The sequence below is a fragment of the Lonchura striata genome, unplaced genomic scaffold (assembly GCF_046129695.1).
Source record: "Lonchura striata isolate bLonStr1 unplaced genomic scaffold, bLonStr1.mat Scaffold_127, whole genome shotgun sequence".
Lineage (NCBI taxonomy): Eukaryota > Metazoa > Chordata > Aves > Passeriformes > Estrildidae > Lonchura > Lonchura striata.
The window spans coordinates 215,702-233,967 of NW_027461091.1; the positions used below are offsets into that span (position 1 = coordinate 215,702).

The window sequence follows — 18,266 nt, forward strand, 5'->3', positions numbered from 1 at the left end:
CTGTGGGACTCCCAGGAACAGTGCTGTGACTGGGGGGGACCCCAAGCACTGAGGGGGCTCGGGGGGTTCACCAGCACCAGAGGAGTCCCTTAGGGTTTGGTCTTTTCCCCCCCCCCCCACCCCCCCCATTATCTCCCAGGACCCCCTGTTATCATCAGGGTCTCCCCCAGTTTACTGGGACCCCCCCAAAACCTGCTTCCCCTGTTCACCGATCCCCCCAAAAGCACTGGGACCCCCCGAGCCATGAGCCCCCCCAGTGCACCAGGACCCCCCACTCACCTCCCATCCCCCATCCATGGGAACCCACCAAAATCACAGCAGCACAAGGAGAAAAAGCCAAAACCTTCCCCACACCCAACAGGGATCACCAGGACCACGGATCATCAGGGCTCTGCCCAACGGGGGTCACTGGGGATCATCCAGGCCTGATCCTCCCATGGGGGATGGAGCTGCAGCAGCACACCAAGCTCTTCCCTCACTCCAAGCTCTTCCCTCACTCAGGGCACTCACAGGGCTTCCCTTAGTGGCGCCTCCTTTGGTGCTGGGTCAAGTTTGAGCTCATGGAGAAGCTCTTCCCACACTTCCCACACTCGTAGGGCCTCTCCCCAGTGTGGATGCGCTGGTGCACGGTGAGGTGGGAGTTTTGCTTGAAGCCCTTCCCGCAGTCGGGGCAGCGGTAGGGCCTCTCCTCTGTGTGAATCCGCTCATGTTTGAGGACACTGGAGCTGGTCCGAAAGCTCTTCCCACACTGGGGACACTCGTAGGGCCTCTCCCCAGTGTGGATGCGCTGGTGTGCTCGCAGGTGTGAGCTCCACCCAAAGCTCTTCCCACATTCCAAGCACTCATAGGGCCGTTCCCCAGTGTGGAGCACCTGGTGCTTGACCAGGTCAGACCTGTTTTTGAAGCCCTTCCCACACTTCCCACACTCGTAGGGCCTCTCCCCGGTGTGGATGCGCTTGTGCATGGTGAGGTGGGAGTTTTGCTTGAAGCCCTTCCCACAGTCAGAGCAGCTTTAGGGCCTCTCCTCTGTGTGAATCCGCTCGTGTCTGAGGAGATTGGAGCTGGTCTGAAACCTCTTCCCACACTCCCCACACTTGTAGGGCCTCTCCCCAGTGTGGATGCGCTGGTGTTTTCTCAGGCCTGACCTCCTCCCAAAGCTCTTCCCACATTCCAAGCACTCAAAGGGCCGTTCCCCAGTGTAGAGCACCTGGTGCTCATTCAGGCCAGGCATGTCTTTGAAGCCCTTCCCACACTTCCCACACTCGTAGGGCCTCTCCCCAGTGTGGATGCGCCGGTGCACGGTGAGGTAGGAGTTGTGCTTGAAGCCCTTCCCGCAGTCGGGGCAGCGGAAGGGCCTCTCCTCTGTGTGAATCTGCTCATGGAGGAGGAGATGGGAGCTGGTCCGAAACCTCTTCCCACACTCCCCACACTCGTAGGGCCTCTCCCCAGTGTGGATCCTCTCGTGCCGGATCAGGGTGCAGCTCCAGCTGAAACCCTTCCCACATTCCAAACACTTGTGGGGCTTCTCCCTGCCATGAGGCTTCTCCACCAGCTCCGAGCTCCGCCTGGATCTCCGCCCACCTTCCTGGCTCAGGGGTGCTCTTTCCTCCCTGCAGCTCCCTGGGCTGGGTTTGCAGCTCCTCCTCCTGCAGCATCTCCGGGGCTTTTCCTCCTCCTCCATCCAGCCACACCCAGGGAATGACAAATCCTGGTTTGAGGGAAAAACAAGAGGAGAGCACCTTGGACTGGAAGTTCCTTCTTCCCAAGTTCATCTCAGGAAGTCATTGGGAATCTTGTGTCTGTAAGAACCTCCAAAACACCAAGATTCAGCCCAAAAATCCCACAAACTTTAAGACACAGAACAAAACCTGCCCAAACATCACAGCTCAGCAAAAACCTCCTCCAAAATATAAAGATTCAGCTCCCATATAAAACCAAAGCACCAACATTTAGCCCAAGCAAGCTCAGAAACACCAAGATTCACCCCGTGAAAATCATGGATCCACTTCCACAGTCACCTGCTGCATGTGGAGGGAGCAGCACTCCTGGGCTGGGGGGAGGCTGCAGACACAGGGAGTGGTGGAACCTTCTGCTGCTTCCTCTTTCTGCTCCTCCTCCTCTTGTGTCTCTACTCTTCCTCACACTCCTCTTCCTCCTGCTATTCCTCCTTCTCCTGCACAATCCCACCCTCTCCTGCCATGTCCATCATTCCACCATTTTGTTCCTCAAGCCTGCTTCTCCTTCCCTTCTCCTCCTGCCCCCAGGCCCTGCACCCACTGCCGGCTCCCTCTTCCCCCCAGCCCCACAGCATCCCAGCGCAGGGGCAGGGATGGAGCTGGGGCAGGTCGGGCTGGGGCAGCGCTGGGCTCTCGGCCGCTCCCGCCCGCACTCGGTCCCCACTGCAGCCGCTCCCGCCAGGACAGCGCGGGGGGGCCCGGCCTTGGCGCTGCCCCACTCCCACCTCCCCAAATTCCCCTCGCGGGGCCATGGGGCCGAGGGGGGGCGCAGGTGGGTCCAGGTGGGGAACGCGGGGAGCTGCGAGTCTGCCTGGCAACTGGTGAGTCATCAGCGCCGCGGGCTCTGATTGGCTGAGCTCTGCCCGAGCCTGGGGCTGCAGCACAGAGGGGACACCCTGCTCCAGGGGGGATGTCCCACAAACGGGGGACCCCATGGAAGGAACAACAGGAAAGTGTCTTTACAAACAGATGCTCTGAATCTGCTCGGATATGGCACCAGGGACATCTACGTAAGGAAGTGACAGGAGAAGCAATCAGTTTCAGAAAAAGTTATTAATTGATGACACAAATTGCTGCTCAGCCAAGGTCCTGCTCAATTCATGAATTTACAGAAGAACAACAAAGCCTTAACAGATCCATGAATATCGTTTGCTATATAAAAGTGGGGCGCACATGAAGCTGGGTATGTAGTAGGTGGATTGGGAAGTCTGTAGCGCTCAAGTACTTCAGCCAATGGGGAAAGCAGAGGGAGATGTGGCCAGGAGAAATAGGATGAAAAGGAAGCTGTGTCCTCCAACAATTGGAGAGATCCCATGGGGAATGTCCCATGGCCTCTCCCATTTTTAGGAATAAAATTCCATTTACAGGACTCCTCTGTCTGCTCTGTGGACAGAATCCTCTGGTGATGTCAATTTTTCCACACACCCTGGGGCTCATCCCAAATTCCTTCCACCCTCCGGGGCGGCGGGCAGGGAGTGCAGCTGAAGGTGCCTCACCCACTTTGGGTGATCGGCTCCCTTGGCTGGCGGCAGCACCGGGGATTGATTGGGGACCCGGGAGTGACCAGGAGACAGACGAGTGACACATCAGGGGGTCTGTGAAGAGTCAGCAGGGAGAGAGCACTGAAAATCTCATCAGTGAGTGCCCTGGGATCTTTGGGGAGTGAACATGGCAGGGCACCCATGGAGGGGAGAAAAGGGAAAGCCAGGGAGGCCAAAGGGATGATGATCCCAAAATGTCTCTGAAGGGTCCCTTGGGAGAATGCAGAAGAAGTGGAGAAGGGATTTGGACAACAGGGGATGGATGGAGTTGGTGTGCTGGGAAGGAATCAGGTGAAGGGGAGTGTGCAGCAATATGGTTCAGGCAAGAAGCAGCAGGAGGAATCGATGTGGTAAGAAAAAGGATGATAGCAAAGAAGAGGAAGAGAAAAATACTCTGGATAGGGATGTTTTTCCACAGAGTCTTAACCTCACAATTTGCCAGCTAATATTTTGAATTCCCAGTTTCCAGGAGAGGAAAAGCAGGAGGTCAGGATGCCAGGGGTTTCTCTGCGGTGGCAGCGGCAGCACCGGGCGCAGAGGTGCGGCACCAGGAGCACGGGCTGGGGCCTGTGGGGAGCTGCGGGGCCGGGCCGGGGCTGTGGGGCAGCCGGGGCTCAGCGCCGGGCGCTGCCTGACCCCACCAGCCCCGGGCAGGGCCGGCAGTGGCCCCCGGCCCCCAGGAGGCTGCGGGACGCCCCGGCCGCTGCCCGGCCCCGGGGAGCTGCCGGCCCTGCCCGCCGGGGGGGCCGCCTTTGGACACTGCGGCAGGACAGGCACCGGCTCTGCCACACGGGCTGGGCAGGGACCCTGAGCACAGGGGGGAACACAAAGGAACAGCTGGGAAATGCAGAGTGCACATGAAGGATCAGGATTTGCTGTTCAGGATTTGGTTTGGGTCCCTGCAGAAAGGAAAGGTTTTGCAGAAAGCTCAGCAGCTCTCAGAGGATGAGCACCCACAGGCAGTGACCGGGGCTGCAGGAGTGGCACAAGAAGCCCTGCAGCACTTGGGCACAAGGGCACAGCAGCTGAAGGCAAGAAGGGATGAGCAAAAGGCCAAGCTGAAGGCAAAGGCCATGGCAGAGTTCCCACAGCCCTGAGGGATCAACCCCAGGGCCCAAGGGGGCCCCAGCACCCAGGGGATGACGGGGTCGGCCACAAGCACCTGGCAGAGGCATTGCCCTCCTGGCCAGGGCAGAGCCCACCCAAACAGCCCCTGGGAAGGAGTCAGGGCTCCAGCTGCAGCCCACAAGGACACTGCAAGCACAGACAGCAGCACCCTCAGCAGGAGCAAGTCCACCCCTGCATGGACATGGATTGGCAGGGCTCTCTGAGCTCCCATCCCACCGGGGACCCACCACACTGGAGCCCTGGAGAACGTTCAGGCTGCGTCTGCATCCAGAGGAGGCCTCTCCTGATGGACACAGGGGCCTCTCCATCCACTCTGAATCTTACATCTAAGGGGGGAAAACTGTAAAGGAATGTTTTCATTATTAAGGGAATAAATGGGAAAGCTGAGCTGGTATCATTTGTTCAATCATTATTACATGCTTTGGAGGATAGATTTGAAATAAACTAATTTCTTTTTCTTCCTACTCTGATTGTTATTAACTAGGAAGGAATTTGATGGTGGCATTGCAATATTGTAAAAGGTGATACAGAGGCTATTGCTGCTGTACCTTTGTGTCACATGTCTGCCAAGGCCTCTGCTGAAGGGAACCCAGAGGTGTGGGCAGCCCCAGGGAAAATTTGATGTGGAGCCTCTCCAAGTTACTTGGAAGCAACCAGGACAAGTGGTGTCTAAAAGCAACACCCTGTTCCAGGGGAGGGAAGGAAGGGCTCACAGCCTGGTATGGAGTCCCTGCTAAAGGCAGGGCTCTTGGAGCCAGGGATGTCTCCCTACAGCACTCCTATCCTGCCAGTCAGGGAATCGAATGGCTCCAATGAGGAGAACAAGAACAAGTGCTAGCCAAAGACCCTGTGAAATGGCTCAATTTGCTATCGAAAAAATACCTTTTGAGTATCTGAAAAAGAAGTGGAAATGATGGAGACAAAGATTAAATATTTGGGACATATTTTGACTGAAGGTTTATGGTAGATTGACCTAGAGAAGGTCTGGGCAATATGAGAAGTAACATTTCCCAAGACCAAAAAAGATCTGCGACAATTCTGAGGATTAACAGGAATTCCACAGCCTGGATTGAGGATTCTCTGTTCCAGCCAGAGCATTGCAGGACTTTTTAACCCCAGACAGCCTCCAGGCTGTGGTATGGACACGAGAAAGTGAGCAAAACTTGAGAAAATGAACAACCAAAAATATTGATGCCTCAGCTGGGGCTCTTCCACACTCAGAAAAGAAATTGGAATTGCAGGTGAATGTTCAACAGGGCCATGCCAAAGGAATCCTTGGGCCAAAATGTTTCACCCAGTGGCCACAGTGGCCTCATTGGCTGCAGAATTGTGCAGCCACAGCTTCAACAGAACCGAGGCCCAAAACCTGATGACAACAGGATCTCCAACTGTTCCAGTCTGCCATCAAGTTCAAGCTTTGATCACCAAAAGAGCCTCGCAATGGATGAGCAGTGCTCGGTTATTACAGTGTGAAACTTGTTCAGTGGCACAGGAGGGTTCAGAACTGAGGACAGGGGAAGGGTTTAACCCAGCCTCCTGTTTGAACAGCCCACAGAGGGGCTGGGAAGAAACCCAGCACTGCATTCAAGTGACACAGCTCCAGACCCAGCCTGGGGGAGGTTCAGGAGACATTGCCTGGCCTGAGACAGAAAATGTGTTTCTGGATGGCTCTTCAAGGGCAGCAGAAGGGAAAAGAGTTCCAAGACACGCTGTTATTGAGGAAAGGGAATCAGACAAAGCGCAGGTTACCCCCATGGTCAGCTCAACCGGCACAGCTGTGTGTGCTTGTAAGAGCCTGGCACTGAAATGCCCTGAGCAGGAAGGCTTCAATATCTTCTGGTGACACCATCTCACCTAACAGGGGGGCAAAAGCAATTCTGATTGCTCAGCAACTACTGGATCACTTATTAGGGTATTTCTAAAAATAATAATTCCAATAAAAGGGATTGTGGAAGAAACAGACTCAGACAAGCAGAACTCATTCTCCAGGAAAGATCCTCCAGGGGCTTATGGAAACTTTAGGAATACAATGGGACCTCCAGAACCCCTGGCACCCCCACAGCTCAGGCTGGGTACAAAGAATGAATGGGGAAAGAAAGAAACACCTTTGGAAGCTGGGGATAGAAACCAAGATGCCATGGGGACGGCTTTTGCCATTGGCTTGGGCAAGAAGAAGGGCCACACCCAGGGCAGATACTAAATTATTTCCCTTGCATTTGATCTCGGGAATTCCTTACTCTGGTAATTCTCCACCTAGTGCAGGGTGGAGATAAGGGATGCACATTTAAAGCAGTCTGTGGCCAGAATCCTGTCTCTGGTGCAATCTCTCCCACAAGAAGCTGGACTGGCACAGAGCCTGCCTTGGCACTTTGCTGTTGCCAACATCCAAGCAGGACATGGGCTCTGCCTAAGGAGTGCAAAGCAGCACCACTGGTGGCCAAGTGGCGTGGCCCATGCCAAGGGGCCCGAGGCCAGAAACAGCCGCCAGCACAGCTGAACACGGGGGGACCCCTCAGCCTGGGCTCCAGGTCTCTGCAGCCCCGGAGATTTGCACTTCCCGCCTGCAGCAGGAGGATGGGAGGCCCCCCCTGAGCCTGCACTGAAGGCAGCGCAGCAGCAGCCAGGGCTCCACAGCGGGGCAAGGCCCTGGGCCTGCCCACACCTCCTCTGCTGAAATCCTCGGCCTGGCCACCCTCCCTGGGCAGCTCCAGCCACCGGGGCCAGCCCTTGCTGCCACTGCTGCAGCTTCAGTGCTCTCTGGGCCTGCACTGCCACAGCTGCTGGGGACACACCGGGACAATTCCACTCTGGCTCTCACTCACACTCACACACTGCCCTGCCTGCCAGTGCATCCATGGAAAATAGACCAGCTCATAGACTTGAACATTGTTAACCTTTGATTTCTCTACTCAGGCTTGCTTTGCCTTGGCCTTGGGGAAACAAATGTTAAAGGTTTTGTTAAGGGCTGTTACACCACTCAGTGGAGATGAGTTTAACATCTCAACACACTGGGAATGGCCCAAAAGAGACCCACAAAGATAACGACCAGCAGCAAAACATCAACCCCAGCAGCAAACAGCAACCAACACCTACCCCAGACATTGCCCCCGGCACGGCTGCAGACACCTGGTCTGCAAAAGGCTGAGAAGGAAATCCAGCACTTCCCACCTCATTAACAGCACAAGCAAAGAAATCCGGGTCCAATAGGAAACCAAATACTAAAAACTGCAGGACTTGAAACTATAGAACATTAAACCAGTGGATGTAGATTGCTTCAGACAGCACAAGTTTGGGAAAAACCGAGTAAAACCCATATGTAATGGAACAATTTTCTCGGGCTATGTGGGAATGGAATGACTTCTGTTGCACATCCTGGCCAGAATCAAGGAATGCCTTGATTCTAACACTAAAAAGAATAGTGAAGTTCTCCTTTTTCCTGAAGTTTCACTGCAAAGTTTATAGCAACAGAGTATTTTTTTATTACTCATACTTCTATATAGCTGGTTATGTTTGGGTAAAGGATGTGAGAATGAGTTTTTTTTTCTGAGGGGGGGGAAGTAGAAAAAGCTGAATTACCTTGGGATTTTTTGTCTATGTTTGTGCGTAGCTGTAAAATATACCAAAATTTTGATCTGGGTTTTTTGAAGTTCACCTTTAGGCTGCATCACTAGAAGAGATATAAAGGTGACCCCTAAACTCTTAAGCAGGCAGTCTGGACAGGAGCTTTAGAAATGCAAATTAACACCGCTGGGGCATAGAGGAGACAATGTACCTGGCTCTTCTTGCCTGGGGCAGGAATTGGCTGATCCCCTCTGCCCCTCACCCCGAGCTCTGCCTGCTTGCACAGATGGAATCTGCACAGCTGAAGGCAGAGCCCATGCTGAGGATGTCTGACTCTGAAACAGAAAAGGCTGAAGCTGCAAAGGGAAACAGCAAATGGAGAATGTTGGGAAAACTTCACTAAAATAAGGGGGAGGGGATCATCCCTCTGCCCATTCCAACATCTGCTGCCTCTGTCTGTGCTGTACAGGCTGTATCAGAGCACTGGGGTTTTTGCTAGAAGAGGTTTAGGGAAATCAGTTGGAATTCAAGTATTTGATGATGGAATAAGAAAAAGACGGTCAATTGATGCAACCCTAGCTTGCGGGAGCACCCTAAAATGGGGAAAAGCATTGAAGGGCCACCAGAACAAATCCTACAACACCATGGACCAGCCCCTGGGAACCCAAACCAATTCATATCAGGAGGCAGAGAACCCATTTATCATTTCAATGGCATCATTTGATTACAAGCTGTCCTCAGAATAAGAACCAACCAGACAGCTCCAGCTCCTGACCTTCCTGCCGACCAAGCCACTGAAATGAGGAACACAACATTTCACCAGGGGATGGGATCAGATTATCTGTTTGCAGAAAAAACAGGAGTTTGTGGAAAACTAAATGGCTTAAACGGCTGCTGGTAAAGAAATTACAAGGGAAAAGTGCTGAAAAAGCTAACAAAGGAAATAGGAGAGCAGTTTATGTATTCCTCCAAACATGGAAAGGATGGGAATGGGACACCCTTTCGTGGCTACCCAGCACACCAGGGATTAAAGGAATGCTGCTTCTCCTCTTCTGTGCTGCAGCAACTCTCATCTTTTTACCATGCTCCACACCTTGGCAGTGCAGCTCATCCAGCAGCTGAGCCAGGGCATGCAGGTGGCAGCCAGGCCTCCTGATCCACAAACGCTACAAAAGGACAGGGAATGAGGGCACCGAGAATAATCCCAAAACCAAAGAGGACCCGGGAAGGACAAAACAGAGTCAAGGAGTGAATATGCCAGGAGATAGGGCTGGGCACTTGTAGAAAAGGAAGTAACGGGAGAAACCATCAGTTCCAATAAATGTTACAAGTTGACCCAGACAGCTGCTGAAAGTCCTGCTACATTCCCGAACTTCGAGGAGAAGAACAAAGACTTAACAGAGCCATGAATATCGGCTGTTACACAAAAGGAGGGTGCACATTAACGAGGACAGGCAGCAGGCGCATCGGGAAGTCGGAACCTTCCAAGGAACTCAGCCGGTGGGCAAAGGCAGAGGGAGATGCGGCCGGGAAAATGAGGATAAAAAGGAGGCTGCGGACTACAGCCACGGCAGAGAGCGCACGGCAAATGCCCCACGGCCTCTGCCCCTGCTCGGCAATAAAGTCACTTTGACAGGACTCCTCGCTCTCCGCCGGGCACACGAACCTCCGGCGACGGGAATTTCCCCGCCCGCTCCCGGCCGCGGGGCAGCCCCTCTGTCCTACCCACAGCAGCCGGGCCGAGCCAGCGCTGCTCCGGCAGCGGCTCCTGCCCGGCCCCGGCGGGAAGGAGACCGCGGGCAGCCGCTCCCGCAGCGCCCTCAGCCCGGGGCCGGCACGGGCCGGACACGGCACCGGCGAGCCGCCGGAGCCCCCTGCCGCCCCCTCCGCCCGCAGCCGGCCCCGAGCCCCCGCAGAGCCCAGCGCGGCTCCCACCTGCGCCGGGGCCGCCTCCGAGCTCCGCCGCCGCCGCCTCACCGCGCTCCGGCCGCTGCCGCCGCTGCCGGGCCCGCACAGCCGCTCGGCCAATGGCGGCGCTGCGCGGCCACGGCCGCCCTCAGCCCGCCGCCGGGGCCGCGCCGCGCCCCGCTCCCACCAATCAGCGCGCCGCAACCGCGACTGACGGCACCGGCGGCCAATGGCAGCGAGCTCGGGGCGGGCTCTGCGCACGGCCCCGCCTCGCCCCGCGCTCTCGGCGCCCCCGGGCTGCGTGAGGGGAAAGCCGGAGATGAGGAACAGCCCCGGCACGGGCCCGGCCCGAGCCGGGATTGAGCTGCCCACACAAACAAACTTCTCCGCGCCTCCCGCCACGGCTTTCCCGGCCCTGCGCCTCCCGTGCCTCCGCCTCTGCGGGAAGCCCAGGAGCCTCACTTCTCCTGCCCCTCGTTAGTGCATCAGAGCTTCGCTTTGATTTCCCCCGAAAAGGGAAACCTGCCCCAAGCCCTGTGGGTGGGTGGGGCAGGGGAGAGATTTCTGGCAGAAAACTCCAAAGACTCGGAGCAGGAGAAGGAGAAGTCAGTGCAGAGCCTTAAATGCAGCTTTCCCCACGCCTCCCTGCTCCCAGCTGCACCTCCTCCCCCGGCAGGGCAGGAGACAGGGAATGGGGCCATGCTCAGCTCATCCCCCGGGGCTTCTCCCTCTGCTCAGGGACAGGAGTCGTTCCCTGCTGCACCCTGCGCTCTCTCCCGGCCGAGACTTCTCCAGGAACTTCTCGGAGCGGAGTCCATCCCCTGGGCACAGCCCCCTCCGAGTGCTGCAGCGTGGGTCACTGTGCCACGGGCTCAGTCCTGCCAGGACAGGCTGCTCCAGCGGGGCCCCTCTGCCCGCGGGCTCACAGCCTCCTCTCAGGCATCGCCGAGCTCCAGCCCGGCTCCCCCATGGACCTGCAGGGGATCTCTGCATCCCCATGGACCTGCAGGGGGATCTCTGCATCCCCATGGACCTGCAGGGGATCTCTGCATCCCCATGGACCTGCAGGGGATCTCTGCCCCATTGTAATATATGTTATGGCATAATTCGTGATTTTGTAAAATATACATCAAGTCAGTTGTGCTTGTAGAAAAAGATTCTTAAAGTTTTAAATGACCAGTGGCTGCAGCCCGGGCTGGAGAAACCACAGATGGCAGAGAAAGAAAGACCTAATTTACAAATGAAAAACGGTGTCTCTGTGCAGAGATGGGCTCTTTCCGGGGACAATCCAGGAGACACCCAACCTTTAACCCCTGATCTGCCGGGGAGCCTGGAAACCAGGCACACGGGCATCCCGCCCTGGCAGCTGCTGAGGAGGCTGCTGGGCTGTGCTTCAGCAGAGGAGATGGAATGTGGCTTACCACTCTGCCCTTCTCTAAAAACGGAGAATGGGTCAGGAGGTTTGGGCTCTGAGCACACAGCAGCCTGACCCAGGCACAGGCCGTGGTGGGACAGGGGCACAGGAGCCTTCTGTGACTGACCGTGGCTCTCTGGTTTCTCTCTGCAGGCTGCCAGCTCCTCATGCCATGGAAACGGCCCCACTCGGCCTGCCAGTCTGGGAGGGCTGGAGGGCTGTGAGTACTCATTTGCTGTCAAAAATAAATTGTGTTTTTTTGTCATTGTCATTGTCATCATCAGAACATTTCTTTCATCCTTTTCCAAGTTTTTGGCCCCTCCAGGGTAATATTCTTGTGTCCTTCCTCAGACAGTTGATGGCATTTGGCAGGGGGGGTTTAGCAATGTGAAAAGTTCAACAACAGCTCCAGTTGCCAACTGCAGCAGCCCCTTCAGGAGCCCTGAGCTACCAGCGAGGTCCACGTGTGCCTTGCAAAAGGGAGTGGTTTGCAGCGATGGGGTTGGTGCCCTGCTGCAAAAGCTGGGAGCAGATCAGAAGTGGCAAAATGCCATTTTGGCTCAACCCCCACCCAGGTTCTTTATCTTTTCCCTCTGCTCGGTGATAGGCAGACAGGGCTGGATCCAGCGAGGTTCAAGTTCTGGGTGCTCCCTGGCATCAAAGGGATCAACTAAACTCTTGTATGCAGTGACTGCAATAGGGCTACTGAAGGAAAAAAGGGAATGTCATGAGATGGGGAATCCTTCTTGTCTCCTTTGTCTCCCCAGGAGCCCCTTGGAAAGGGAAATACCCACTGGGTTTATCTGACTCCTTCCCAGCCAGCCCTTCCCTCGCTCCCGGGTCTCATTTGCTCTGCAGGATTCACCAGCTCGCTCAGCTCAGAGGAGCTCTCAGAGGAGAAAACGCTGCCTGGCGTGGGGCTGCCTGATCCTGTCTCACCTTGATTCCATTTGCCCCCTCCCTGCCCCATCCAAGAGACCGAAGGATCCCCCACAGCCCCACGGTCCTGCAGCAGATCCCGGCACGTTCCCTGCTCCGCTCCTTGGTGCCCTGGGAGGCTCCAGAGCCCTCCCTGTGTGCGGGACAGCGGCTGCAGCACCGCTGCGCCCGCGGGCGAGCAGCGCCCAGGAGCAGCTGCGCCAGCTCCGAGCCTGAAGGGAATCCTCAGCGCACACAAATGACAGCTGGCACTTCAGGGGCTGGCAGGAGAAGCTCAACCCATCTGCTCGCTGCCCTTCCCAGCCATGGCCACGCTGGTGCAATTGGAAGAGTCGCCCCTGCCCAGGAAGCTCTCAGGTCGAAGAGAGGAGCAAAAGCCACGGGTTTCTGAGGTGTTAGCTGCCACTGCCTCTGGTTTTCCTTCCAATTCCTAAGGGGTTTTGACTGGTTTTACCATTTCAACACTTTCTGTGTAGAATGCTTATTTTATGATTGGCTTTTCACAAATGTTACAATGAATATTATATGTGTAATGTTAGACAGTTATGCTGTATTAATTCTCTTAAGCAGTGTGTTAAATAGAGTTTTAGGTAACAACATAATATTAAAATAGAAACTCTGCGATGTAGGATTTTTTTACTTGCTCAAGCAAGAGATGAGATAATCAATAAACTCTTCACACAGGGATGGCGGTGACTTGGGGCACATAGAGTTACAACCTCCTTATCAGAAAAGACAAACATTCTTCCATCTTGTCTCCATCTTTATGGAAGCACCAGGATTAAGGGAAAGAAGTTGACAAAATCCAGAAAAGTTCCTAATTTGCAAGGAATTTATGCATCATGTATGAGATACATGAATATGCAATAGGCTATTGCTTTTAAGGTTATTCCTTTGTTCACAAGGCATGCTTGTCCTGGCTTAAGTGTCCGAGAGCATCTGGACGTCTATATTTTTTTTTGCTTTTTATTGTCTTGTAATTGTCCTAACTCTAAATTTGATTAGTCTAATTGTGTTACTTTTTTTATAACCATTTTATTATTATTAAACGTTTAAAATTTTAAAAACCAAGTGATTAGCGTTTTTCACAACGTTCCAGGCTCCCGGGGACCCCCTTATCGGTATGTCCGACCCCGCAGGCTGCAGAGGGTCCCCCAGCTCCGGTGCCGCCCTTCTCCGCTCCCCAGCCCCGCCCCGCCGGTACCGGGCGATCCCCGGTGGCTCCAGGCTGACGATGCAGCGCCTGCCCCGGGCAGCCCAACCCCACCGCGGGAGGGTCCCACGCATCCCCGGCCCAGCGCCGGGGCTCTGCCGGCAGCCAGCACCGGGACCCCAAAATTCTGCTGTCCCGGGGCTGCCGAGCGGGCACCCGGCCCTTGGCCCTGTCATAGATACATATTATAATATTGGCTTTTTGCAAATATTCCATTGGATTTTATATGTGTGGTGTTACAATAACTTTGTTATATAGTTTTTATTTCTGTTGTTCATTGATTACGCTCAGACATAGTAGTGCCATAGTGCCGCGCTCCCGCCCCGGTTCCCTTTGTCTCAGCCCCGGCTAGCTCTCATCCTGGGGCGAGGGCGGGCGATGGAGGCACCCTCCGCCGCTCCCAGCTGGGGTTTGGAGAGTGCCTTTGTGGGTCCCGAGCAGCGCTAGCAAGCCTCGCGGTGGTAAATGAAGAGCGGATCCTGCTGGGGGCTAAGTCCGAGTTTATTGTAGCCCAACGGGGCCAAATATCCTAGAACGGTGCCAGCCAACAGGAACAAGCACAAGGTGCTTGCACTGGCTTATAAACTGTAAGGGAGGGGTATCCAACGACCAATGGGGATAGGGATAGGGGGTGGCTCCGGGATGGGGGGATATGGTGGGGTCTAATGGGGGAAGGATATGGGGGGAGCCCCAGGTCCTCGCCCAATCACCCGGTGCCCTGAGTAGAAGCTTCTGGATGGATGGGAAGGGGCACCGAGTGATAGACAAGGCACCCGGGGGGGGTAAAATGCCTCTTTCAGGGTGATGGATAGATACTGGGAAGGCGGGAAGGGCGGACAAGGCGGGAAAACTGGGGATAAACCAAGTTGCACACGGGGGTACAAAGGAATAAACCAATACATAATACAGGGATAATAAAACATATACATAACGCAACTCCACATCTCCTCCTTTTTTTGTTTAAAAAGAAAGAAAGGTGAAGAGGATAAAGTAAGTCTTTAAACGGGGGCTTCACAGTCACTGGGCTCATTTTGAAACTAGATGTTTCCTTTTTCTGGAAATTTTTCTTCTTGAAACCCTTCTTTGTTCAAGGGTTTCAGTTCATCATTATGTTAAAGCTTGTAATAAACACAATGAGTCTCAGCAGCAGCAAAAGTCCTGTTTTTTTAGAAAGCAACTGAAATTAATAGTCGAGGTAGGGGAGGTCTAACTCAAAGGGGAACAGAGAATTCCAGGAGCCAGGGAGGGAAGAGGGGGGACCAGGTGAGGGGGACCTTTTCCGCCGTCGGAGGGCGGCGTACCCAACTTGAGGACTGTCCGGTTTTCTCTTTTGGGTCTTAGGGACATATGGTCTGACGAATTTGGAAGGGACCCATCTCAGGCCTGAGGGCGTGGATACGCAAGCGTACCCCCGTCCCCAGGTGACTAAGTCATAGGGTCCTTCTTGCTGCCAGGTCTCAGGGTTTTTAATGAGAACTGGCGGCTTTTCCCTGACCTTGCTCTGCTCGTAGGAATTAAAGTGCCTCGCGATGGGGGGGTTGAGGCACTCGAAGGAACAGTTTAAGAAATTGATGGTAAAAAGGGCCCGCGCTAACTGAACTTGGGGGGACTCATTTTTAGCTGACGACTGTTGTTGTTTAAGCATCCTTTTGATGCTTTGATGAGTCCTCTCTACCACGGCTTGACCTGTTGGGGAATAGGCGATGCCAGTTTTATGTTCTATTCCCCATTGCTGCAGGAAGCCTGCGAATTCTTTGGATGTGTACCCGGGGGCATTGTCTGTTTTTATCTGTTTTGGGACGCTTAGCATGGAGAAGGCTTGTATCAGGTGTTTCTCTACTTCCTTGGCCTTTTCCCCTGTGTGGGCAGAGGCGAAAACTGCTCCAGAGAAGGTGTCTACGGAGACATGGACGTACTTCATCCTCCCGAAGGAGGGGATATGAGTAACGTCCATCTGCCACACCTCACAGGACTTCAGACCCCTAGGGTTAGCCCCTGCGCTCACTGATGGTAGTGGGAGCGACTTACAGGACGGGCATGTGGCCACAATGGCCTTGGCCTGGTCCCGGGTTAGATGGAACTGCCGGACCAGACCAGGCACATTCTGGTGGTAAAGTTGGTGGCTGATCTTTGCTTGCTGGAACTTGTCCGGGAGTGGCGCCAGCTGTGCGGGGGCGGCAGCAAGGGAATCGGCACGGCGATTGCCCTCCGCCAAGAACCCCGGCAGGTCGGTGTGTGACTTGATATGCATCACATAAAACGGTTGCTCTCGGTGGGAGACTAGCCTTATCAGCTTAGAGAGCAACCTGTTAAGGGCATTGTTGGAGACACCTTGCAGGATTGCATCCTGTGCTCTAGACACTACACCTGCTACATAGGCCGAATCGGTTACCAAATTAAAAGGTTCAGAGAACCGCTCAAAAGCTCTAACGACTGCGGCCAACTCAGCTACTTGAGGGGATCCTTCTACTTCAACAACATCTGCCTCCCACTGCTGAGTTTGAGGATCTTTCCAAGTCACTACTGACTTGTGGGACCCTCCGGACGCGTCCGTAAAAACTGTTAGAGCCTTTAAGGGTTTTTTGCTCTGAATTTGTTTTGTTGACAGAGTGAATTGGATTTCGGAATTGAAAATTTTGTGGGCCGGTCTCAAAACAGAAATTTTTCCGGTGTAGCTGTCCAGTGCAAACTGCAATGATTCATTCTCTTGCAGCAGGTGTTCTAACATTGCCTTTGTGAATTGGCCCGATTCTAATTTCAAAGGAATGTGGATGTGATCAAAGTCACACCCCGCTAGCTCCCGAATCCGCGTTCTCGCTTTGCGGATTAGCTCTGCCACCAGCTCTTGTGGCCGTGTCAACCTTTTGGATCGTGAATGACTCAGGAATACCCACTCTATGATGGAGAGTGGGTCCCTTTTGTCTTGATCTTTGCCCTTTCCTAGGGTGTCTGCCCATTGGAAGATGACACCGTGGAGGTGTGGCAGTCTGCCCAATATGATGAATCTGAAGGGCAGGCCCGGATCGTACCTGTGGGCCTGCCTGGCAGACATTGCCTCCTGAACCTTCTGCAAAGCAGCTTTGGCCTCTGGAGTGAGTTCCCTGGGAGAACTAGGCTCTTCCCCCCCTTTCAATAAATTGAAAAGAGGGGCTAGGTCTTCGTTGTTAATACCTAACCAGGGTCTCACCCAGTTTAAAGACCCACACAGCTGCTGTACGTCGGCTAGAGTCCGAATTGAATTTTTTATGGCCAATTTCTGCGGAACAATGGTCCGCTTGTTTATTTCTAAACCCAGGTACTTCCAAGGTGGCATTCTTTGAATCTTATCCTCTCGCAGCTCGAACTCTACAGCAACCAACGCACTGGTTGTCAGTTCAAGCGCGTGTGTAAGTAGATCGCTGTTGGGGGCACAAATAAGAATATCATCCATATAGTGCTGGATGATCACGCCCTCGGTGGCTGCACGCACAGGGGACAGCAATGAAGAGACGTACCACTGGCAAATGCTTGGGCTGACTTTCATGTCTTGGGGAAGAACTTTCTAGTGGTATCTCTCCATTGGGGCTTCTCGGTTGATGGAAGGAACCGAGAAGGCGAACCGTGGTGCGTCATCAGGGTGTAGGGGAATTTGGAAAAAACAATTTTTGATGTCAATGACAGCTAATTTCCAATTTTCTGGTAACATCGTGGGGGACGGCATCTCTGGCTGGAGAGGACCCATGTCTTCTATTACATTGTTGATGGCGCGAAGGTCATGAAGGAGGCGCCACTCGTCTTTGCTAGGTTTTTTCAGGACAAAGACAGGGGAATTCCAGGGGGATGTTGTTTCCTGGATATTCCCTTTGGCAAGTTGCTCCTTCACGAGCTCCCGAAGCGCTTTTAATTTCTGTTTATTGAGCGGCCACTGCTCTACCCACACTGGTGTATCTGTGAGCCAATTAAGTTTCCGGGTAGGACGCTCCTCAGTGACTGTTGCCCGAAAAACCTGGGGGGTCGGGATGTTAATTGTGACCCCCCACTGGGCCATCAGGTCTCTCCCCCATAAGGGTTCTGTGTAATCTAATACGAACGGGCGTAAATAGGCCGATTGTCCGTTCGGCCCCTCAAATTTTACGATGTTTTTTGATTGCTTTGCCAATTGAGAACCCCCTTCACCTTGAATTTTCTCCGCCACGTTTTGCAGCTCCCAGCGAGGCGGCCAATCCCGTGCGGGGATGACCGTCACGTCTGCCCCTGTATCCAGGAGACCGCTTAGGTGTTTGTACTCCCCATCCTTCCGTATATAGCAGGAGAGCTTTGGTCTTTCCTTCCCTATGACCTGGGCCTGGCACACCTGGTAGCTCTTCTTCGCTGACTTCTTTCATAGATCTTCAGGGTGTGCCGGAGGCCCAGATGCTGGAATGGCTTGGGCGATGATTTGGCCCTTGGGAAGGAAGACTGGAGGATGGGGGCAGTGCAGCCACACCACTAATCGCTCGGTGTTCCTGGATGTCAGGGATGGTGCAATAGTGACTTCGAGAGGCGTGAATTTTGTGTCCCCAAGAACGATGTACTTACTGTGGAGGTTCCTCCAGGTTTCCGGGTCCTCTGTGTCGACAGTGATGGAGTGCCAGTCGCTGTCCCTTAGGTGCAGAGCCTCAGTCAGGGCCAACCTATATGGGGAGAAACCAGATACGATGTTAAGTATCGGCTTGGGCTGGTTCGGGCCTCGACCCAGCCAAGCAGCGGGAATGAAATCCACATCCTCCCTCATATAGGTTGGTTCGTCAGCCATAGTCCGGTGTGTCAAGTCCAGTGAAACGTCCTCAGGTGGGCATTGATGGTAG

The 18,266-nt window shown here is 54.2% G+C and overlaps 1 protein-coding gene across 1 annotated transcript; it reads right to left on the reverse strand.

Annotated features, from left to right (window-relative positions):
- Nucleotides 1-293: 293 nt before the first annotated feature.
- LOC144248454 (uncharacterized) lies at nt 294-18,214 on the reverse strand. Its single transcript, XM_077790618.1, is given in 2 exon segments — nt 294-1,581; nt 17,998-18,214. Coding segments are annotated over 2 exon segments (1,278 nt in total). The 3' UTR covers nt 294-520.
- Nucleotides 18,215-18,266: the final 52 nt, after the last annotated feature.